The 24,803-nt window shown below is 43.3% G+C and overlaps 2 protein-coding genes across 5 annotated transcripts; one reads left to right on the top strand and one right to left on the bottom strand.

The window, feature by feature from the left end:
- Window positions 1-142: 142 nt before the first annotated feature.
- On the top strand, window positions 143-5,699 carry LOC125542386 (uncharacterized). Of its 4 annotated transcripts, none has more exons than XM_087545979.1 (8): window positions 143-308; window positions 399-518; window positions 1,476-1,566; window positions 2,095-2,195; window positions 2,512-2,586; window positions 3,263-3,873; window positions 4,019-5,356; window positions 5,454-5,699. In XM_087545979.1, exons 6-7 carry the CDS (start codon window positions 3,336-3,338, stop codon window positions 5,353-5,355), a joined length of 1,875 nt encoding a protein of 624 aa, XP_087402105.1. In that variant the 5' UTR covers window positions 143-308; window positions 399-518; window positions 1,476-1,566; window positions 2,095-2,195; window positions 2,512-2,586; window positions 3,263-3,335; the 3' UTR covers window position 5,356; window positions 5,454-5,699. The 4 variants fall into 4 exon arrangements, with proteins under 4 accessions (XP_087402105.1, XP_087402104.1, XP_087402102.1 ...); XM_087545978.1 differs by having other exon boundaries at window positions 3,199-3,873; window positions 4,034-5,356; XM_087545976.1 differs by having other exon boundaries at window positions 3,199-3,873.
- A 14,218-nt stretch (window positions 5,700-19,917) lies between these two features.
- On the bottom strand, window positions 19,918-21,388 carry LOC125547618 (uncharacterized). Its single transcript, XM_048711437.2, has 2 exons — window positions 20,980-21,388; window positions 19,918-20,887 (listed from the first exon to the last, which is right to left on the bottom strand). The coding sequence occupies exons 1-2, from the start codon at window positions 21,244-21,246 to the stop codon at window positions 20,159-20,161; spliced, it is 996 nt and encodes a 331-aa protein (XP_048567394.2). The 5' UTR covers window positions 21,247-21,388; the 3' UTR covers window positions 19,918-20,158.
- Window positions 21,389-24,803: the final 3,415 nt, after the last annotated feature.

The following is a 24,803-nucleotide window of genomic DNA, read 5'->3' as shown; positions in this document are numbered from 1 at the left end:
GTTAGCAAGCACGGCAATTTTTTTGACAAAAAATAAACTGAGAGTCGATTTATCATGCTTATGAACTAAACTTACTGTGGTCAACAAATATTAATTGTCAAAAAGATATTCCCATGTTCTTTTTGTTGGGCCTGCCCACTGATCTCGGTGGGTCCCACGGCGCAGGAACCCCCACGTGATCATCCTCCCGTGGCTCCCTCGGAGAGCATCCCCCACCCCACCAGATCAGCTCGCCGTCCTCCTCCTCCTCCGGTGGACCGCGCTGCCGTGGGCGCAGAGCGAAGGCCTCCGCTCGATCCGTCCCGCGGGTGAGGAACCCCGTCTTTCTTTTCTTGGAGCTGATTTTAAGCTGGTTCTTGCTCGTCGCCGCTCAACGATCTCTGCTGGTCTCCTTGCAGAGCACCGATCGCGCTTTGATTCCCGGCCGTTTTGTTGGAGGCCAAGCGGAGGGGAGGGGGGCGAAGCGAGCAAGGAAGTAGCCTGAAGGTGGGGTGAGATGGGGAAGCAGAGGAACCAAGGTCTGCTGCCTCCGCCTGCGCCTTTCTCTTCCAGATTTCTTCTTTTCAGATGGCCTCTTTGCGATTTGCGAAATCTTTCCTCGTAGCGTTCGAGAGCTCACTGATCCCATTCCCACCCAAGTCAGCTTAAACTAGTACTCCGTACTAGTAGCATGTTGAACAGTAAAACAGAGATCTCCTGACATTGGTGGTGGTACTAGTTAACTGTAGGAGTATGATTTGTTTATGCTAAGCACACCTTTCAGCCAAAGTACTTGGCCAAGGGCAGAGAAAAAAAAGTAAGGTTTAGCGACGAACGAGCCTGCTGCTCTCCTAAATGAGCTAAATTGCAATCATCAAAGTTTTCTCCGCCAACCAGGCGCGTCTTCAACTTCGATTGACGAACTGCTGTGAACAAATCTTGCAGAAAATTCTAGATTTTTACAATCGGAGTTCTTCAAATTCGCATGCTAAAATACATGTGGGATGTTTGTGATTGGCTGCATGAAAATAATGTTAATGCATTTGTCATTAACAGTAATTCCACCGTTTAATATTTTACCACGTGTATTAAGTGAAGAGAGTTCATCATGGCCGGTCCTTCAAAGTCGGAGAGGCTCTCAATGCAAAGGCGAAAATAGCAGTTAATTAAGGAAAGATAGTTGTTTCGTTGATATGATATTAGTATCCCCATTCTTAAACAGGGGTTAGTTGAAAATCCAGTAGTCAGCTTATACTAGTGTTGAACTTACAGATTACTAAATTTGTGGAATGTGTTGAATTTCTTCAATGTCATCTGCACGTGGTTTCATTTTTATTGATAGACCAACATGGTCCCGTTTTGACTTACAGATTCAATATAGTTTTGTGGTACACAGAAGAATAACACATCAAGACAAAGCAAATACATAACCATCAGCATACCTTTTTTTTTCCATACTGCTTCTTCATGGTTTCTCTGGTCATCTACGTGTGCAGATTGATCCAGTGAAACTGAGGAAACTTGGGCCAGCGTTTAAGAAGAATGGGCCTGTAACTGCTGGCACTTCTTCTATCTACTATATATAAGGTTTGCAATTTTCGTACCCTTGTTATTTGTTTTACTTCTTTATATGGATATTTACTTAGATGGTAACTTTGCAAAATAGTTTAAACAGCAATATTCCAGTATGGTACCATAATCCTGAATAAAAACATCCAGCTACTAGAATTGAGCTATGTGCTTAAAGTGCCGCTATTCAGTATTTGTTAACATAACACTTTCATTCAGATTTATGATACTGCTTGGTCTAGCATTGTAGATTTATTTTTACATGACCAGACAATGTTGTATATACTCAGTAGTATAAATCATCGGTCTGTTCTGTGTCATCTTAAGAGAGTACTGAAGAGCTAGATTATTTCAGAGCTTCAGCCAAACAATGTTGTATATATTCAGTAGTATAAATCATCGGTCTGTTCTGTGTCATCTTAAGAGAGTACTGAAGAGCTAGATTATTTCAGAGCTCAAATTTTATTCTTTTTTGCACGGTTAAGATGAATTAAGCGAAGCGATGTTACATTAAAGTGTAACTGCAGTGCCTTTCTTATCTTCCAGCACTGTACAGTGATGGTGCTGCTGCAATTGCACTAGTCAATGGGGTGAAAGCTAAGAACCTTGGCCTTCAAGTTATTGCAAGGATGAAATTTGAGCTGAAGGTAGTCTGGTCTTGCCTTACATGCCTTGTCATTATTCATTGCTGGTGAAACAAATGTTGTTTGAATTTTTTTGACCCATTATTCTTGTTAATGAAGACTTGTACAAACATTATCCTTTCCTATGTCTCAAAACTGTGAACCTAGATAATATCATCCAATGATCTTTTTCTGTAGGATTCAATGTTATTTTTTTCTCTTTTCTTATTATTTTGCATTACAATGAGTTTTTTGCATTAGCACTCATTACAACTTCAAGCGCTTGTACTATTTACAACAGCTCCAGCTCTTGCTATCCTAAAGGTTATATCAAATTCAGGTCTCAAGATTCACAAATAGCCTCATTCTAGTGGATACGATCAAGAAAGCGACAGTTTGGTCACACTTGGATCCGGTAAAGCCATTTTTGTTCGATTTTTAGCAACGTCGCCGTTACTTTTTAACTCAACACATGGAGATGCTAATTGACCCGAGCTATGTGAAAAAAATCCATAATTGAGGAAGAACTCTAATTCTTACTACTACTCGAGCTTCTCGACCTCTTGTGAAATCTATTCATTTAGCAATATACAGAAGGAAATGATAGCTTCATTTTCAATCAAGATATACTGAATGAATATGTAGGAATCAAAGCAACCGCTAGAGCTTTGGAATCAGAGTTCTTTGAATTTGCACATTAAAATATTTATGACGGGTTATATGAAAATAATCTTACTGCATTTGTCTTCAATAGTACATTCATTGTTTTTTTACCACATGTACTAAAAAAGAGAGTTCATGGCCGGTGCTCCAAGTTAAAGAGTTAGTCATGTTATAATAGCTACATAAATGTTCAAATATCTCGATTCTTAAAAAGGGTAAGTGACTTTGGTTATTTTTATTATCCTTGCTACTTGTTTCTTTTCCCTTAGGGGTGAAATGTCTGATGGATGGATATAGCTTCAGCTTCTTTTTATTCCTGCACCATTCTTCATTAATCATTGCCCACGCAATTTTACTATTTCAGGCCACAACATGACTGTAATAGATTTCATAGATCTGAGTGATCATGTTATTATTGACTTGAGCAGCAGCGATGACGAGACTGTTCAGGAGGATCATATTGCAACTCAGCACCGGGCGGCGTCGCTTGATAGGCAGACTATGCATGTCGTAGCTGGTGAAGGAATCCAAGATGTGCAGGCTGTGTTTGTTGCAGCTAGTGAAGGAAGGCAAGATCTGCAGGTTGTGTTTGCTGCCGCTAGTGAAGGAAGACAAGAGTCTGCTGATTGCAGACATGCTTTGGAAGCCACCACATCGTCCTTGGTTACGGAAAAAGAACCTCTTGTTGCAGCTAGTGAAGGAAGCCAAGAGGTGGCTGATTGCGAACATGCTTTGGAAGCCACCACATCGTCCTTGGTTACGGAAAAAGAACCTCTTCTTGCAGCTAGTGAAGGAAGCCAAGATGTGCAAGTTGTGCTTGTTGCAGCTCGTGAAGGAAGCCAAGATGTGCAGGCTGCTAGTGAAGGAAGCCAAGATGTGAAGGCTGTGCTTGTTGCAGCTACTCCAGGAAGTCAAGAAGCTGCTGACTCTGGAAATAGTTTGGAAGCTACGGCATCGCCTTTGGTTACTGAAAAAGCACTTCTTGATATGGCTGAATCGCACAACCGTCCTCGCTCTCCCACATCAGCGCCGTTCCCCAGTATATTCCTCTATCCCTTTCTCAGTACAGTTGTGTGTTTATCTTGCAAACAGTCCATATCATGCAAACATTGCAACAAATTATTATTATTTGAAGTTAACAGCACCCTTCCCAGAAAAAAATAATTAACATTGATCTTCTGCAGGCCCGACTTCTACAGTTCTGAAGGCTCCGACCTTTGAAGGTGGCGATGCAAAGATGGTAAGAGGGAAGGTGAAGCGTCCCAGGAAGAACTACCACACCGGTACTCCTAGGACAAGTCCTAGGTTTGAACTGAAGCCTGAATGTCGGAACGGGCCTCTGGAAGAGCTGCCAGCCGAGGCACTGACCTGTGAAGGTGGCGACGCGGAGCTGGTGAGAGAGAAGATGCAACATCCTGGGAAGGATTACCATACCGGCACTCCTGGGACAAGTGCTAGGTTTGAACCAAAGCGTGAATGTCATAACGGGCCTGTGGAAGAGCTGCCAGCCGAGGCTCTGACCTCTGAAGGTGGCGATGCGGAGTTGGTGAGAGGGAAGGTGAAACGTCCTAAGAAGAACTACCATACTGGCACTCCTCGGACAAGTCCTAGGTTTGAACCAAAGCATGAATATCATAACGGGCCTGTGGAAGAGCTGCCAGCTGAGGCACTGACCTCTGAAGTTGGCGACGCGGAGCTGGTGAGAGGGAAGCTGAAACATCCTAGGAAGAACTACCATACTGGCACTCCTCGGACAAGTCCTAGGTTTGAACCGAAGCGTGAATGTCGTAACGGGCCTGTGGAAGAGCGGCCAGCCGAGGCACTGATTTCTGAAGGTGGCGATGCGGAGTTGGTGAGAGGGAAGATGAAACGTCCTAAGAAGAACTACCATACCGGCACTCCTCGGACAAGTCCTAGGTTTGAACCAAAGCATGAATATCATAACGGGCCTGTGGAAGAGCTGCCAGCCGAGGCACTGACCTCTGAAGTTGGCGACGCGGAGCTGGTGAGAGGGAAGCTGAAACATCCTAGGAAGAACTACCCTGCTGGCACTCCTAGGACAAGTCCTATGTTTGAACCGAAGCGTGAATGTCATAACGGGTCTGCGGAAGAAATGCCAGCCAAGGTTCTGACCTCTGAAGGTGGTGATGCTGAGCTGGTGAGAGGGGAAGTGAAACATTCTAGGAAGAACTACCATACCGGCACTCCTCGGACAAGTCCTAGGTTTGAAACAAAGCGTGAATGTCGTAACGGGCCTGTGGAAGAGCTACCAGCCGAGGCTCTGACCTCTGATGGTGCTGATGCGGAGCTGGTGAGGGGGAAGGTGAAACATGCTAGGAAGGACTACCATACTGGCATTCCTAGGACAAGTCCTAGGTTTCAACTGAAGCATGAACGTCGCAAGGGGCCCGTGGAAGAACCGGCAGCCGATCATAAGAGGTTCCGCACGCTAGAAGAATTAATTGCCTCTCCTGACAATGCAGAATCTGCTATGACCCCGTCTACTGACTCTCTGAACTAAGGTAGTTGACTGAATATGATCCCCGTGAAACTTTCGAACTGTTGTTTCTCTAGATTGTCTCATGCATGTTTACTGAACCACCATTGTTGCATTTGTAGTGTGGCCGGAGCTCACGTTGCCCCATGTGCTGTGAAGGCTGAACAACATCAGTAGTACTTGAAGAATGCTGTTCCTTGGGAGTTGAGAAACAACATCAGGCTGCAAGCTAAGATGCAAGTGCGCACTAATCATGTAACCAACCAGCAGTAGGTTGAAAATTGTGAGCAACTGCGGTGTGAAACTTGTGAAAAACTCTGTTTTTTATGTGGAGGTTGGAACTATTTTTTGGTGTGTTCACAGGGGAATTTACAACTGTGAATGTTGAACAACGTCAGTTAGTGCTACTTACTGGAAGTAATTTCTTTCTGGCGAGGGTACTTGCTCGAAGTTCTGAGCCTGAGCATATACTCTTCCTGTGAGCAACTGTAAGCATAATAATATTGCGGAGACATTGTCTGAAAATCGTCTCATATTTTTCAAATACTAGTTCAGAACACTAAAACTGTACAAGTGATGATATTCAGGACAGGGGTGTTGTTGATATGGTTGGTTCAGAAACAAAGATATAACACACCAGGATTTATTTGAATCGTGAACGCTAACTTTTGGAGCATGCGATTTCTGTCTTGAAATTCCTTTTGGAACTACAAAGTCCAGGTTGCTCAGAAGGAAAAGAAAAAACAAGCACACACAAGACTTGATGCTGACTATGAAGAAAAAATTGTAGACATGCCAGCTGCATGTAACGAGAACGGAAAGAGAGCAGGCAATAGCTAGTGAGCGTGAAGAACTTCATTTTCTTTAACTTGTTCTTGTTAACTGAATGATGCGACCCAGTGTAATATAAATTCCGAGGTCTTTGATGTTTCGCCTGAAGCCGGTAATGTTCAAAAATACACTGCATGTACACCTGATTAGTGATTACATACGGCCAAGTCACGAAGATGAACATGCACTAGTAAATGGTATGGTCATGCAAACTGATGTGTTGGAGACCACGTGCATAGATGAGGAAAAGAAGGGCGTTCAGTTTGAGATTAAATGCCACCGTATCAGACGTGCATGTGGAGGAAACCAAGGAAAAGAGCATCCTAATTATTTTGGTAAGCCACGATTAGAAGATGGCATGAAGGAGTCCACGAGCCATCGTGAATGTTTCCTTGGCAGAATTATCTACTACGCCAGAATTAAAACAAGAAGATTATTTACGTTTATTTTTCTACCCCGCAAGGAAAAGATAAACATGAGGATTCTTTTTATTTGGGAATTATTCAGCTTAAAGGACGTCGGCTGGGGTCCACCACAGACAGGGAAGAAGCCACATCAGAACTAGCAGTTATTGTTTTCTTAGATAGATCAAGTCGGTTTAGCATATACGTAGGAGTTATCTTTTCTTTTAAATATGTAGCAAATGCTTGCTTTCCAAGCTACTTATGGTGTGCGTGCGTGAGGTCTTTGGACCAAGTCAGGGTGCGGCTATTATATAAAGTCTATCTAGTCCTTTGTAAAGAGGAGGTTATTTTTTTATAAAATAGATACGATGTGTTTTTTAGGGCAGACACCCATATCAAGTTTTGGAGGGATCTTTAAAAAACCTCTGTGTTGCTGTTTCTCTTTGTGGAAATTGTTTTGCGTGTGAGTACCTTTGTCGAGATTGGTTTTTTCGTGCTGGGCTGCAAGGTTCAAATCCTCTACTTCGTGTACATCACGTGCACGGGCGAGAGGTTGCTACTGCTGGTGGTGGAGTGTCGTGAAAGATCGGGCCGCAACAACAGATCGGATCTCGCCAACGAGGTCCGGTCTATATCACTGAACAACTGAGAGATTTAAAAAAAGGGCAAATGTTTTGTGCTGTTAGAAAAGATGTTAAATGCAGGATTTTTTCCTACAATTTTGACACGTCTAATATCCTTTGGGTTAAGCCGTTAAAATCCATTTGTCATAAAAGAATCATTATTACTTTGGGGGAAAAGCTATGAGTGGACAGTTTTTTTTAAAGTTTCAATTCTTCTCTTCTTCTTATTGAGATACATATTTCAATTTCTAGAACAGTTGAAAGGGGGGGGAAAATAACACCAGCTAGATGTATAGAAGTAGTAGTTGAAAAAAGCTGATGCTAAGGGCATCTCCAAGGCGGACCCGTAAACCCCCCGCATCTCCAAGGGCATCTCCAAGATGTATAGAGCATGCATTTGGTAGGATGACACTTATCACTCCAAGGAATTTTCTTGCCTCGTTTCTACGCAAAAAAGAAAGAGTTTTGAGTGAATGTGTTGCTTTCTTTGAAAACACGGGAAATGAATAGTATTTCCATTAAACTTCTGTACATGTATCCTACAAACCGAATGCATCTCCAGGAAATTTTGCTATGGAATCCTTGTTCCTATGTTTTTTCTATGAAATACCCTCCGAACCAAGTGAGGCCTAAAATCTGAATTTTTTTTAGAAAAGAATGATTATTCCTTTCGGGAAAAAGGCTATGAGTAGCTACTTTTTTAAAAGTTCGAGTTAGAAGTTCAATTATTTTCTTCTTATTATTATCGAGACACACATTTCAAATTCTAGAACACATGGCAGAGAAATATAGCACCAGGTAGATGTATGGAAGTAGTCCTAGTTGAAAGAAGCTGATGGTGCTGGAGTACAAGCATGGTAGATATTTCCACTCGAGCAACAAAATGCCATCTTCTTTCGCAAAAAAAAAAGTGCCATCTTATTTGAATTTTGAAAGGGCGTGAGGGTGTGGGAGTAGTACGTAGTAAGATGGATGCAATTGGACTATACTAGTACTGCAAAAGAACAATCTGGGTCATACATACGTACGAGTATAAATTAAAGAGATTGGATCAATCTTTTCCCTTGTCTCACACGCCACACAGACAGCAGTCTACTCGGAGTGGGTAAAGCTGTGTGCTAGTACTGCTTTGATGGAGGCATGGAGCAGAGTCCAGAGGAGTAGACGACGGCAAGGGGACTGACCGGGCGTCACCCCTCCCCTTCCCGAACTGAGCGGCGAGCCATGCCATGTCATGGGATCATCGCTGGTTAAGTGCTGTGCTGTGCTAGCTTTCTGTTTCAAACCTGACCCTGCAATGAGTGCAGTGCTAGCCGTGAACTGATGGTGCTTGTCTCGTTCCCATGACCAGCATCACGGCCTGCGGAATCTCGGCCCGGCGAGGCCATGCACACACGCTACTTGTTGGTGCCGTTCGTGGAGAAGAATCACCAAACTAAACGACGTCCAAATGCCATGGTTTTTCTTCACAGCCCTAGGCCATCGCCACGTGAAAAATGCTTTGTTGGCCACCGCTTCCCCCTCCGCGGCTGTCGAAGCGTGGCGGGTCGTCTTCTCGGAGGAGCAGCACCGCGTGGGGTCTTCGTCTTGGGCGGTGGACGGCGGCGGCACACGGGGGTGGTCGTTTAGTGAGGTCCGTTTTCATCAAGTTTGTAAGCACTCATAGGCTAGCAGAATATTATCCGTAATAAGATGGCCCAGGACAAAAGCACTTTGAACAGGAGAAATAATTTCATGAAGGCAAGACTTAATGCGAAAAACAATCATTGTTGAGATCACCTTATAAAGTACACTGTAGAGACTAATCGGCCTATACTGAGATATTCTTTCTGGTTCATCCACTTTAGGGATCAAGATAATGACTGTATCATTCCATCCTTCTGGGATTATTTTGTTATTGATTGCACTTAAGACTTCAGCAGTTAATACATCCCCCAATATGTGCCAACATTTCTTAAAGAAAATGGCGTTGAGACCGTCCGTACCTGGAGCTTTTAGATCACCAATAGAGAACAGAGCTCTCTTGACTTCCTCCGCCATATAAGACCTTAGAAATGCTTCATGCACCCGGCTGCAGCAAACGCAGTGAAAGGGGGTGGGAATCGAGGGGAAAAGGCTGCACGTTAATTGCAGGGGACTTGTAAATCGGCTCGCCGGACCTATAAACCCTGACGGAGGTATTATTGTGCTTTGTTTGACTATGTCAAAAATCAATTGTTCGATTAGATTTTGTAATTTATCTTTATAATTCCAAGGACCTTGTGATTCTACTGCATCGTCTCTACTTATTGACAGACGACGTCCTGCTGAACGACACGGGCTGTTGCTGTTTTGACTTGCCCCTAGATGGTGCGATATGCCATGTCGTCCGAATTTCGGCTAGCAACTGTCATCCGTGTGGCATGTGCCACGGCAGAGCTCGACGTACCATGGCACCATAAAATGGCATATTTCAATGCTTAAAAAAATTACAAGATGATTGTAACCCCCGAACTTATTATTTGTGTTTTTGTGGGCACCAACCAGGAACATTCATGTAATGATTTTCAAGATGTTCTCCAGAAAGAAACAAGATGTAATGATTTTGCTATTAGCATCACAATTGACTTCTTCAGAGAGAGGAAAGGGAAGGGCGTGCTAAAGCTAGACGAGAGCGGAAGTATTTAGAGTGGCAGGGCTCACGCAAGAGAGATATGCAGCAAGAGGTTGTGACTCGCTTTTGACCATGTCCGCTCCTGACGCATGAGTCCACATGAGATAAAAAGGCACAAGCGACATTTCCAAAAACTTCTTTGGTTTTGCCTGTCTCGGCTCCGAACGCATCTGGCCCATTGACTGGTGGCCTCAACTTTGCCATCATTCGGGTATAGGTAGCCTTAATTGATGTATGTACATAACCTTTCAATTTGATTGTAACCCAGGCGAGGAATAAATTCTGTGTTTCCGCGTACTATTCAAAATCAGATAAAAAAAACAGCAGCCTGGTATTTGTGTTGGCGTGCTCTCTGAGCCTGAAACACTGGTCAGCTGCTCGATTCAAGGGTTCCCCGAGTCAATCCTTGTCTTATTGCCGAAGAGGAAAAATGCAGTCTGGACCTTTCAACATGTAGCGTTAATGCAGTGTGGGCGGCGTTCTCTCACCTCCGTCCGGTCTGGCGTGCTCTCTGAAGCCAGGACCAGGCCATGACACGCAATTAAATTTCTGAATCCAAAACTATCTGAAATTATGACCCGAAGTGCAGTTGATGAAATTAAGAAATAATGATTTATGAAGTACGAGTGCATCATGTTGTGATACCTTGGATCAAATAAGTCTTTATGCAGCAAACATGTGCATACAATTAAATGCACGTAACTTGATTCAGATAAAGGAGGTCAAACTCAACAGCCTTTCACTTATACACATATCTATAAGGTTGGTCCACATCAAGAACAGATCGCAAGCTGTAGAGTTCAACTTCTTTTCACAAGCTACAAGTAAAATATCTAGTGTTGATTCTACTGTTCATAACCTTACGCACATGTGCTGCTACGTAGTGTACATATCATCCACTACAATTGTGCATAACCACTTTTTTTAAGTAGCTGCAAGTGAAAATATGTAACCGAAGTAGCTGAGTATCTAAGCTACGGAAATTGTCCAATAGCCTGAAGCGCTGTTCAAGGGGCTCGTCCAAAGCCGATCCAGCCGCAGCTGGCGATGTACATGGAAATCTTTCATTCTGAATTCCTGACTTTCCCTTATGCAATCCATGTTCACTGAATTACAACAAAGCACAAATTAAGCACCACCGACGCAGTCGGATCTGGTAGATGAAAGGAAAAAAAGAAAAGAAAGAGATAAGCACAAGTGAAGGAACCAGATATGGCTCTACAGCATCAAACTGAACGCAAAGCAAGTTCAGAAAATCACACAATCCACAAGTGCAAAACAAAAAGGTGAACAAAAGCAACCGAGGAACCAGCCAAATTGAGAGAGGGGAAGGAGGAGTAACCTCCCGCCCGAGAAGTAGAACTCGACGTGGCCTCAACGGCCATGCTTGAAGGCTTGATGCTCAATGGCCCTGGCCGCCAAGGTCGGTATCAGGCTGATAAGATTTCCACTGGTTTCACGGCCTAGAGGTCGGCGTCGACACCGCAGCTTGCATTTCCGCTCGCGCTCATCCACCACCCGTCGCACCCCACCATAGCTCCTCCCTTCCTCGCCACCCTTGCGAGCCATGCCGTCAGAGCGTCTACTGTTCGTCAGTTGATCTCGGGTGTGAGGTTCCTTCTTTGTCTCAGCCATGCCCGGGAAGGGGAGTGAGGGAAAGGAACGCATTATGAACAAGCCAGAAGACTACTATGAGCTAGTTCAAAACAACTTATTAGAAAAGGTGGGCGAAGTGGGGGTGCCTGCTACCACGGATCAACACGTGAAGCAATGTTGCAGTTTCTGCTCGAATGCATCCAAGTATGTAAGGCAGACAGCAGACAGGAATCTTAACACGCATGTGACCTTTGACTCGCCATTTTACTGTGATGGGTCAGATCGCAAAACTCTGTATGGTGCTCTCCGAAACCAGACATGCATGATGCCTAAATAAGGAAACATGCGTACTAGCTGGAGAATCCTTCGATCACGAGATAAGCCTGACGTTCCATGAAAACCCGGACGTGGAACAGGGTGCTCGTCTCGACGTGCATGTGATTATGTGGGCTACCGGAGATGTTGTCAGCAATGGGCCACAGTATCCATTATAATACACCAATGCAAAATTATAGTAGACCTTGTCTCAAAACAAAATTACAGTAGACCTTATTTTTCATCGTTGATATGTTAGATTACATCCGTTTTGTTATAAGCTAAACAGACCGTGTTCATTTTCGGTTAGATAGTAGTTTAGTTGCCATGGCAGCAAAACCGCTTCACAAGCAGCTATAAATTTGTGGCCATTACAGCATGGATGATGAACTGATGTCGGTCCTGTGAATCTAATTTAGTTGATTTCAAGACGGTGGAGTTGGAGCTCATGCAATGAAGGAACACTGCAAAGTGTTGTTTGAGTGAATCATCTGATAAAGTGTCTGAACCTTTCCAGCGCCTGGAACCCTTCGTGGGCCGGGAACCATTCGCGCGTGCCTCGAAGACTGTCGCACAGCAGGTATGTCAGCCTATGGGCTGGGCCTACTACCTATACGCATGCGTTTGTGGACCATGATCAACCCAAAGAGGAAATAAATTCCACACTCTCAAAATGATAGAAAAGTTTGTAAGGAAATAAATGGGACCAGATCCCAAGTAGAGCATGTGGCCGAGATTGCAGCCACCCGAGCGAAGTTTCATAGGTTTGCTTTTCCCTATATATAGGGTCACGTTATTCGTCACCCTGGGTGAGGAATTCTTATTCCTCACCCCAGCCCCTAGCCATCTCCCACGGCCATACCTTCAGAACGTAAGAAAACAAAATCACTTGAGGTAAGATTACATCATGAAGAAGGAACCGATCTCCATTCCATAAAGCAAAAAGGTGCGACGTAATATTACCTTCTGCTTCTGCATGCCAATAACTTACATCATGCATGTGAGAACTTTGTATGGCACATCAGAAAGCCCCATAAAACAATAAATGTTGTTGCTATAATTTTATAGTGAGTATGGAAGCGCACCTGACTTTTTTTGTTCGATAAGATTATGTTCCTATAAAGGTCTACGGTGCAATTCCTGTCTGCATTTTCCTCTAATGTTTTGCACGACAGTTATCTACAGGATCAGCTCCTTTTTTTGGCGAGGTCTAGATAATCTTGTTGCTTTAGAACACACACACACACACACACAATGATTCTTGAGCGTTGTTAACTTTACTGTGAGATGGGCAAATTAAATGAAATTTTTTATAGTACGAAATTACCTTGAAAATGACAGATCCAAATTCTTAAACTGTATTCCAAAATTTTGATTTGCCTTAGGTAGTTCGGCTATAATCACCTTGAAACAATTTCTTATTATCTTTGTAGGGCAAGACAGGCACAAGTCCAAAAAAAATGGAGGCAAAAGCTTTGTTTCTAATTGGGAAGCATATCAGCACTACAGTGAGGCTAACAATCCAAAAGCCCATAACCGATGCTCAGCGCTGATTGAGATGACAACACTAAGAACCGAACATAAAAGGGACATATGTATCATCAAGTACACAGTACAATCACCAGCCTCGAGGAACGGATGGTAGCCCAATGGCCATAAAATAATGCTATGTAATGCAAAATAATCAACATGTCCCTAGGAATAACAAAGCCGTCTAATAAATTGATTCAATGTACAAGACTACTATGGTTCTGGGAAATGTCTCACGTAATGAAAACTATACCTACGAGTACAAAAAAATTCATTTAGAGATCACTATTTCAAAACAGATCTAATGGTCTGATTACATCAGGTGCAATAGACTCGCATGCCCAACCACACTGCCCTCACACATATTTGAACTTGGTCTCCAAGCAGCTTAACTTGAGGGTGCCCAGAGATTACAATCAATTTCATATGTTCAACAATCTCTAAAGCGACTGAACTATTCTCATCGATAGCATGGAATCAGCATAGTATCGTAACAATAGTACTGAAGCCATTAGGTTCACCTCCCTTCTCAGCAATCCTGAATTTTGCTACTTATTATTGGCAAAAGCTCTAAATTTTGAATCTAACATTACTTGTACCCACCATACACTACAAAGACGTGTTCCAGAAAACTTATTCCTCTCTATCCCTCATACATTTCCTGTCATCCACTTGAATAGAGACCTGAAGAAACATAATATGTTTAGTTCTCAGAAGAACAAACAGGTAGAGACCACGAACAAACAAGAACATATGAATCACACTTGAAGGTAGACTGGGGCTTTACTACCTTAAACTGAAAAAAGAATCAATATCAAATATATAGCAAGCGAAGTTTGGACGTACAAGAAATCACATGAACACACTGGCTACATGTATGAATCAATAGTAAACAGAGAAACAAGACAAAGAGGCCGAGCTCTGTAACTACCGTTTCAATGCAACCTAAACCATGCCGTGTATCAAACTGTGCGAGCTACAATTGGATAAGCATGAAATAAAAGAGATCAAGATTAAAAGTTGTTCACACACCATCCAATGCATATGAATTACTCCCTCCGTTTCTAAATATAAGTCTTTTTAGAGATTTCCCTATGGACTACATACGGATTTGTATAGACATATTTTAGAGTGACTCATTTTGTTCCATATGTAATCTATATTGGAATCTCTAAAAAGATTTATTTTTGGACACGGGGGGAGTACATAGCATCAAAACTTAAATACCTTAAAAAGCAGGCTACCACATGATGTAATCATGATGAAAAGGAGCACCTGAAATTGATTCATAGAAACGGTAAATTATTGCACAACTAGGATAACAATAAAGTGTTGCTACAATAGAAAAATGGATTGATTAAAACAACAGGCAGTCACTATTTACTCCCCCCGTTCCCAAATATTTGTCTTTTTTATAGATTTTAACAAGTGATTACATACGAAGCAAAATGAGCGAATCTACATTCTAAAATATGTCTACATACATCCGTATGTTGTAGTCCATTTGAAATGTCTAGAAAGACAAATATTTGGGAGCAGAGGGAGTATATGGTTGTCATGCATTTTACAGCAACATTCTCTATTTTGTCTGGCAGCTGAGAGTCATCAAAATGAAAACCGCGCATGCAAAGAATTGGAGGTAAATCATGCCGTAAATAGAAATCTGAAAAACACTTTGATTTCACGACATTACCTGGTTTGTTTACAACAAAGAATAGTGTAAAACAATCCTAAATTGTTAGCAGCATACACAAAAATTTAGCCAAGGTGTAACACCACCTTCGAATTTCGACCTGAACTACATGTATTGGTTTGTATAGTTGCAGTTTACATCATTACTTCAATCCAAAATTTTATCTATATCGTGAGTGAGTTCATGGAGATACTAAATATAAATTACCTACCTAAATTCAGATAACTAAATTTCTTACTAATGTAACCTAACATGGACAGAGACTTGCCATGGGAGAATACATTGACACACACTCATGTAAATCGGAGAGAGGGGGTGATACTAAAGAGTTATGGCGGCTAGACTTGGTTGTCGACCGCCGTGGTGGGAGGAGATGCATACCGCACCAAGAAACATGCCAACGGCTACCATAACCTGACACTAATGAACACGAACCAGCGACGCTACACGACTGCTCAGCTCTGTTGCAAATCTGTGACAACCCACTGTCATGCAAAATCAGCAGTGATTATTACACAGTCTAGTTGGATAGCATCAGTCGTGCACAAGCCTTTTGTTTTGGTGGAGGAAGCCACCCAAAAAATTACACACTTGTGTATACAGTGGTGCGGTACAACATATTATCATGTGTGGAAGATGGTATTATCTAGCATATTCAGAATCCAGTCTGGCATTTTGTAAAGCTACGCATGATTCTAAAGGCTTTTTATGTTTAGAGCTATACACATGTGTACACATTTTTTTGTGGTTTAAGTTTATGTATGCCAACACTTGAACAAGGAGCGAATCACTGGAAGACAACCTTGATATACAGAAACTGTATATTTTTGGAAAGTTAGTGCTGTCGAAACTTTACTAGGATATTTTCATTTATAAAGTTATGGTGCATGATAGCCGATAAGGTGAACAAATACAGAGAGATGTGTGCAGAATTTCAACTACAAATTAAAGATTAAGCAGTTGTAGATACAGCTATGATATTCTATCCAAACCTATATAGCAAAGTTCTCCAATTCTTTATATTGCCCAAAGCCACAAACAATGTAGGGACTAGAATTCACATGAGGAAATGTACATCTGTCCTAGGTTTCCTTGCTGATTGCAAAGAAAATGCAGACAAGAAAATTGAAGTGGCCGCTAATTTCCATCAAATTGAGGAAATGATATATGTGCACTGAAAACAGACCGAGTTGGACATTTACTCGGCGACTCGAGCATTTGCCCTCAAAATAAATTCAGAAAGATATAACTATATATTAACATCAATTAGCTTCTTTACGGTCTGGGCAGTACCTGCATACATTGAGGAGAGCTCTTAGTCATGAATCTCCAGTCCGTGAGGACATCAAGGCGAGCTCTTGGCCGGAGATATAAGTTATCTGCACATCACATTGGTATTAGGCCAGGGAAATTAATCAAAAAAATTGTCTACTCTAAGCAACTTGCCCAAAACAGAACTGTGTGTATCTAACATGACGAGTGATAGGAGTTACTTAGTGTTCAACATAGTGCATTTCATATTCGAATCAAAGTGTAAAATGCAACAGACTATGACCAAAACAGTGCACAGTTTGTAGAATCAAGTCAGACCGTCAGAGGGAACCAATTCCCACAAGATGAGCTTTCGAAAAGAGAAGAGAAAACCCAACAACAATTACATCGCCAGTATATTTTTGCATGGTATTCCTGTCAAAACTTACAATGTGGCTTCTAGAGTACAGTCAGGGCAACAAACGGACATAGACACAGATGTTGAAGGGATTTGGATTGAGCTCACCAGAGCGTACGGGGGCAAGCAGCCATGGCTGGAGGAGAGCACGCACGATCTAACAAGTGCGGCCGCGACCACCAATTTAACCGCCGCCATGGCCAGCCGACCACCACACGCCGTGCTTCCCAACACCGAGGCCCCGCCTCGCTCACCTTGCCGCCGTGGTCAATGATACTGCCGCCGAGTTAGCCCATCGAGCAGCACGCCGTCGCGCCCCCACCGGGTCAACCGCCGCTCCCCGTGCCGACCACCGAGCCGTCGCGCTCACGCCTGCCGCTCACCACCATACCGCCTGTTAGTCGCAGAATAGGATCTGGGGAGATGGCGGAGTGGGCTAGGTCCTAATCCCACGAACAGAAAATGTTTTTTTGTCACATAAGGAAAGGGGAAAAACTTACAACACGCGTGGGGTAACGATGGACGGCCGGAGGCACAACGCGCGGGTGCGATCGAGAGAACCTGGCTGGGTCGCTGGACCAGGGTGAAGAATTTCTTATTCGTCATTTTGGGTGAGGAATAATTATTTTTCACCCCCTGTATGATGAATAGTAACACTATATATATAAATAATCATAAAAACAGTCTAAAATACATATATATAAGGTCGCGCTATTCGTCATCCTGGATAAGGAATAGTTATTCTTCATTCTCCTATATTTTACTATCAATGCATTGTAATTTTAATTATGAAACATAATTTAATTATGAAATAATCGTAAGATTATCTCAGATGAAGAATAATTTATTATGCACCCTGGGTGATGAATAGTAACACTATCTATATCTGAAATAATCGTAAAAACAGTCTAAAATACATATATATAGGGTCGCGCTATTCGTCACCCTAGATAAGGAATAGTTATTCTTCATCCTCCTTTATTTTACTATCAATGCACTGTAATTTTACGTTCCGTAAGTTTTGTTCTATTTACGACGTAAAAAGAGACCGTAAGAAAATATATAATCGTCATAAAAAATATTTTATGTTATGTAAAATTACAAACGTAAAAACATAGTGTAAAATACACATAAATTGCAAATTTTCTAGTCTTATGACCTATATATTTATTTTCTTATGCCAAATTTTACGTAATTAATCAATAGGAATGTAACTATTTGAATTCGAAACGTAATTTAATTATGAAATGATAGTAAGATTACCTCGGATGAAGAATAACTTATTCTGCAACCTGGGTGATGAATAGTAACACTATATATATATATATATATATATATATATATATATATATATATATATATATATATATATATATCAAACGCTTGCGTGAAACAAATTGATTTTTTTTAAATCACACTCTGTAATATAAAAAGATATATGTTGCTTGATGTCCCCATGAAAGAGCAACTTCGGGAAGTCCATGCGGGAGCATGTGGAGTTGATAGGCTTGACCGAGAGTGTCGGTTGTGTGGGGAAGTCGTCTTTGATGACCGAGGCGGACTTCTCGACACTTGTCACCCCCGATAGCGGTAGGCTATGCGCCATAGCCTGCACTCACATTAAATGTGTGGACGAAAACGTGACCTCACACGGCCTCTGTGAAAGTTGTCTACACGTGAGGCAGGTGTGTTGAGGAGGCCCGTGTTCGTGACACCTAGCACCGTCCCAAAACGTCACTGCTGACGTTTTGGTAGATCAAGTTTAACCAGGGTATTTGAAATTGACAGTAAACCTACACAAAGGTCCGCATGCCGCCACGTAATTAGCTCCTTCTGGGATGTTGTAGTATTAATTGTGAAGAGGAATTCCAGTGTAGTTTCTTCTCGCACCGAGGATTCAAATTTTCAACAAAATCTCGCATATTTTAGTGGAGTCTGAAATACTTGCAACCCTGAAATTTCAAGCCAAATTCAAACTAAAATTTAAATTCGTTTTAAAATCAATAAAAAATGTTGACCTTTGAAACTCAAAATCCAAAATAACTTTCGAATTTTCAAAATTTTACATATTTTTATGACGTCCAAATTTTTTCCGTTTCTGAAGTAAAAAGCCTTACCGACGTGGCTTTTTGGGCTGGTCCATTTGTAATTACGCTCGGGGTACCCCGCTTTTAAATATGCCGACATGCATCGGGCGGAAAATCAAAAGGGGCAGCTAAAAAAAGCAAGCGTTTTCATGCTCCACTAGCTGACGTAGTCTTCTGCTATCAATAAAACCAAAAAATAAATCAAAAATCAGTGAGTCGGATCTAAAATTTTGGGAGTTATACAAACGCATGCCATGCCCATCAGTCAATACCAACAGTTTGTTAGAGTAAACATATGCCCAGCAGATGTTTACTCTTATAGTGTCGATGACTTGCTTTTATTTTAATATAGAAAGATTGTTTTGTTAGAAAATGGTTTTTTTTGCCAACAAAGCGCATTCATATAAAAGAAGAATTGTGGCCATGTGTAGTAAAAGTTACTAGTTTTTTTGGGGGCAAACTCCAGCCCTCAGAGAGGGCTTAACACTTTATTATTAGCAATCTAAGGAGTGTACAGACATAAGTTTCCCCCTTAGGAAGGAGATGGCTTGAAAAGACCTTTTGGAATTACATCTAGAACCTTTGCTGCAAAGAAAAGTAGAGCTAGAGGAGGCTTTCTTAGCAAGATTATGAGCCATAAGACTTTTGCTCCTTGCAATGTGCTCAATCATGTAAGAATGAAGAGTGAAGACAAGATCAAAGAAATCAACAAAGCATGTCGTATGCTCCAATGTCCAGGATGCCAAATCAAATCCTTGGCCTCCGGAACTTGTACCGAGGTCCTGCAATCAGAGGAAAAAAGAAACAGTGTTCCAGTTCAAAGCATTGACGACTGCAGCCGCTAGAACTAGAAGAAGTCCCATTGATTTGCTTGTGCCTGCAAAACTGAACAAACTTTCATAGCAGACGCTTGAACAAATATGGAATGGTTGCTTGATCCATTCCTTAGGAAGACTCTGAGAGAAGCTTCATCAACATTGGCTAGGTATCATGCATGTTGAATATTCAAATTCATACATAGAGAAGAGTTGACAGTCCCGCAAAAAAAGAAGAAGGGAGATTGTTTGACAGAAGGCCTCCTTTCTTCCTTGCTATGCTCCAGTAAACCCGCATTAAGCGTCGCTTTGGTGTCATGGATAACATTTCTTGACATGAGATTGAGCTCTGCTCTTGACTTGAGATAGATAGATTGCAACAGATGCAAATGAAATGCTTGCAAGTTGGAATGACATAACACCGGAAGAAGATATCCTCCGATTAGCACCAAGCTTAATATCCTCCGATTTAGGTAAGTACCCTACAATGATTTAGGACTACCATCAAAGATGAACTGCATCCCCTAATTATAACATGACCCAAATACTTAGTTTAAGCTGGAACACCAAAATACTAAGCAACCACGAACTGCCTTGAGTGCTGGAGCTAATCACACCAATGCGTCGGACCAAGGGGAGAGCTTGTCGATGCGGATGTGCAGAGGCACTTCCATGGACGCAGCCCCATCCCCTGCTGCTGCTGGCACCAGGTACATTGGCGGCACCATCAGGAACGTGGGCTCGCCCGCGGCGACCACGGCGCCGGGCGACGAGCTGCTCCTCATGTGCATGTCCACCAGCACCATGTCCTCCTTGCCGCAGTTCGCCGCCTCGAGGTTGACCCACATCTTGCACGCGAACCGGGGCCGCGTCGCCGCGCTGGCCCTGGCGCACACCACGGACACGGCGGTCACGCCGGCGCCGAGCGCGCCCACGGTGAGGAGGAACACGCGGTTGTCGTCGTCGCCGAGGAGCACGAGCCGCGGCGTTGAGACCGGGAGCCGGAGCTGGCTGGCCTTGCCGTACTGCAGGGCGCGCACCGGCACCGAGTGGACGGTGTGGAGGTGGCCGGCGAGCGCCTGCGGCGCGCCGACGTAGCCGCAGCCGGGCTCGGTGCAGCGGCAGGGCGCGTGCGGGCACGCGGTCTGGTGGTCGGCGACCTCGTGGTAGGTGACGTACCTCGTGCAGCCGGGGTTGGGGCACTCGATCCTGGTGGAGGAGACGACGGCGTCGAGCGCGGGGCAGGGGTCGAAGAAGCCGCCCCCGTCGACGCACACCTTGCACTGGCCGCAGGGCAGCTGGGCGACGCAGCCGCCGCAGGCCAGGTGCCCGGCTTTGCACTGCAGCAGCAGGAGAGGAGCACAAATCGAATCTTGAGGAAGGAAAGAATCGAGCTTTCACCAGCGCCAATCGAGGAAAGAAAGAGCGGAACCTGGAAGACGGGGGGCTTGAAGGGGAGGGTGCAGAGGTGGCAGTGGAGCAGGCGCTTGTCGATCCTCACGGCGAGCTCCTCTCTCGGGCTGTACGGCGCCGCCGCCGCCGCCGCCGCCGCGACGACGGGGCTCCCTTCCCCTCCTCCGGCGACGAGCTCTTGCTTCACGCGGGCGTCGGGCAGGTCCAGGCGCGGCTTCTTGGCGCTCTCCTCGTCGGCCTGGTCCGGCGAAGCCCTGCTCCTCCCCTCGGCGGCGGCGCCCTGCATCCTGGCTGGCTGGCTGGCTGGCTTTTGGGGAAAGAATACTTTTTTCTAGCAGGAGGTGGGAGAGAGAGGAGAAGAGCAGAGGTCGGTCCAAGAACAAAAGGGGCCGAGGCAGCTACACCAGTAGACTTCCTTCCTCATTGACCGGTGCTGGATAAACGAGCCAAAATGGTTTGATATATGCACATTACTGTCATAATGTGCCCTAACCAGCTGCATGTGTGTTACTTATATCATTGTTTTGCCTTAAAAAATCTTATATTTTGATACGGAGATGGTATTTTTTATGCTTAGGCAATGCAAATGTCTGCAATACTCGATTATTCCTCTCCATCCTTTCCACATCTAGCAGTTGCCGTAATTAGCGTAATCGGTCAATTATGGTCAGGATAGTAATTGTGAGTACTTGTATATCTTTTGTAAACATCTATTGTGTTCTTAACCAGCTGCATCTATTACTAATGTTAATATATCACTGTTAAGATTATTTTGTATATGCTGTGAGTACTTCCTTGTATGTACTCCATTGTGGGTCACCACTGTGGTTTTCATCCCCAAACTTATATATGGTATAGATATAAGTCGTGTTCTTAATCAAATTCATTATTGCTGGTTTATCCATATATTCATAGTGTCTTCTCTTTTAAGTACCTACAAGCGTGCGATAAAAGGTTGACGATTGCAGGTCCATGTTGTTCTAGAAACATTGAGGAACATAATTGTAAGCGCAAGTTTTGTTCTTTTTTGCACATGTGCCTGCTTCATTGATTAACAGTGGAGTGCTTTTGACTCCATCGCCAGCTGACAACACCAACAAACACGTGGGAGCCCATAAAAAGAAAAGGATACGTACATGTGTAAGCACATGGGACACGCGTAACCAAATAGTACAAAGGAGCAACACAGACACGTCACAACTTCTCACCCAGGTCACCACACATTCCACCGTTCCCACTGTCATCGATCGACACATATGGCATATGGGCTACCTACCTGCCACCAGCAAATAACAACAATATGACCACAAGCCTCTGAAAGACCCCTGGAATAAGGTACTGGATTTTGGAGACTCCCGACAACAAAAATGTTGATTAGATGCTTGTAATGGAGTAGGAGAAATAACTCTTTGATTCGGCAGATGCCATCAATAAGCAATGAGCAATCCATCGGTCACCACACCACGCAACCACCTATTCTAGAGACTTCTAAGCAGTCATCCGTAGTTGGAGGCTATAGAGACGCAGGGGGATAACCAGAGAGGACACTAACCAAGATCATCCTCGCATCGATGCATGAGAAAGGCATGAACAACATTGCCGGAGGACGAAAAAGCTAACACCAAGGATGATGTGGAAAATCATGTATTGGCTCCCAACCAACCTGTGCTAACCACCAGGTGACAAAACTAGAGAGTAGAAAATACATCCAACATTACAATAGGGGCTTAGATTCACCTAATATCCTAGAAATAACATAGTGGAGAATAGGTGGCGGGAAAGCTTATTTGAACCTAAGGAGAGACAAGTATAGAAGGACCTCCATATCAGAACATGAACCGCCAGCATAACCCAAATCAAAATATGTGTGAAAAGATCTAGGCAGGATAAAACATATGCAATGATCATTTAATGGGGAAATGAAAGTTAAACCAGGAGGAGCAGGAGTTCGCAAAGGATGACACCTATTCCTGGCTTGACATCCAATTGACATAGGCATCCCCAAGCCGGCTTGATAGCCCCAAAATCCTCCATAAGGGGTGCACAAAAGACTACCGTTTATTGGATAACCTACTACTACTAGAAATCGATGGTGAAAGAACATCTAGCCTCTAATGATGGTTTTGGTGTTAATGGCATTATGATCAAATGACTAACTACGTTTCAAGTGTAATTCTAGCATACACATTGTATGGAATGGAGTATAAAAGTTAGTCAGCGATACATCTCCAACATATCTATAGTTTTTGTACGTTTCATGCCTATTATCCTGGAAGTTTGCAATATTTTAAATCCTTTAGAGGGACAAGCCTATTAATTCAGTGATGGGTGCCAATTTTTTCCTCCTATTTTTGGGATCTCACGAAATCACCACAGCAAAAGTCACCAGAAAAATAAAAAAGAAGAAGGTGTTTTTGTGCCGGAAGAAGACCAGGGCACCTGGGCCCTTTGCATGGAGGGGCCCATAGGGCATAGGCGTTCATAGGACAGAGGAGCCTTGGTGGGGCGCCTAGGGCCTATGGTGCTTCCCACCAAGGTGGCTCTGGTGCCCATTGGCTATATATACCCTGAAAGCCCTTCCTTAGTTTATCGTGCATTTTTTCACGGCCGCTACCTCACGATCTGAGGCGATCTTCATTTTCAACCCTGATCTAGTACTCTGTCGGAGGGGCAAAATTCGTCTCGATCTTCAGCAACATCGATTCTTGCACTCGAAGATGAGTGGTGAGTAGTCTAACCCCTGAATTATGGGTTCATGGCAGTAACCAAGATGTAATCTCTCCACTTTGGTGTTCAATACAATAGCCATATGAGCTGCCCTACATTATTATGGTTAATCTAAAGTATTCTTTAGCTATGATTTTGTTCATGTGATGAGTTATTTATTTATGTTCAAATATTTTTGATGATTATATGGTTGATACATATATGTGTATTTCTCTCCGCTTGTTTGTTTACTCTTGTCCAGTTTAGATCGGTAGCTAGTAGTGGAAAGAGTTGTGCATTAGCTGGGTTCAACCTTGCAGGTAAACTAGCGCAGTGACAGGAACTGACAAGACATGTAGTGTGTTGTTGCTATTAAGAATAATATTTATACGGTGACTAGAATGAGTCCTATACACTACTAGGAAACTTAGTATATGTGGGGTCACATTAATGGCTGATGTTGTGCAAGTGCATAGAGTTTATTTGTAGCTTTTGTGAACTAAGAGTATCGGTCCTACACATTAACAGTCGTGTGGAGATCCGGTCATGAGGAGGGCCGCTTAACCGACTGTGAGCGCTCGGCCGTCTGTGAGGAGGACGCTTGCCTGGGCTTCCAGCTACCCAGCATTTCGCCTAGCGGGTGCGGAGTGTCGTTTAGCTGGTTGTGCTGCCACGGGGGGCGCGGGGGGGGGGGGGGGGGGAGATTGGGGGTGGGGGGGATGGGGGTCCGGTGAGGGTTGGCCACACATTAATAGACGCGGGGTAAAAAAACCACATACACAGTCTACAATCCGGCGAAGCATAAAGGAACCTCAAACATCAATGAAACTTAACGTAAGAACCAATGCACACGTAGCCCGTGTAAGCATGATAACACACATCCTAACAAAAAGTTACACAGACGAAATTTCTCAGATTAAAAAGTCACCCTTGTTTAGGGAAACCCATCATACAGTACAAATCATATACCTGTAGCCAATTTGTTAATGAACACAAGTTGCAAGCCACATTTGACATATCCTAAAAGTTTATATAAGCTTACCTAATAATATACTAGAAACCACTATTAGTACTTTTGTTAGATTGTATGCTTTAGAAATCTCTATCATGATATTTAGTGATATTAGTATATACAAG

The sequence above is a fragment of the Triticum urartu genome, chromosome 3A (assembly GCF_056163025.1).
Source record: "Triticum urartu cultivar PI428250 chromosome 3A, HENAU_Tu73, whole genome shotgun sequence".
Taxonomy (NCBI): domain Eukaryota; kingdom Viridiplantae; phylum Streptophyta; class Magnoliopsida; order Poales; family Poaceae; genus Triticum; species Triticum urartu.
This window is presented reverse-complemented; position numbering and strand designations above follow the sequence as displayed.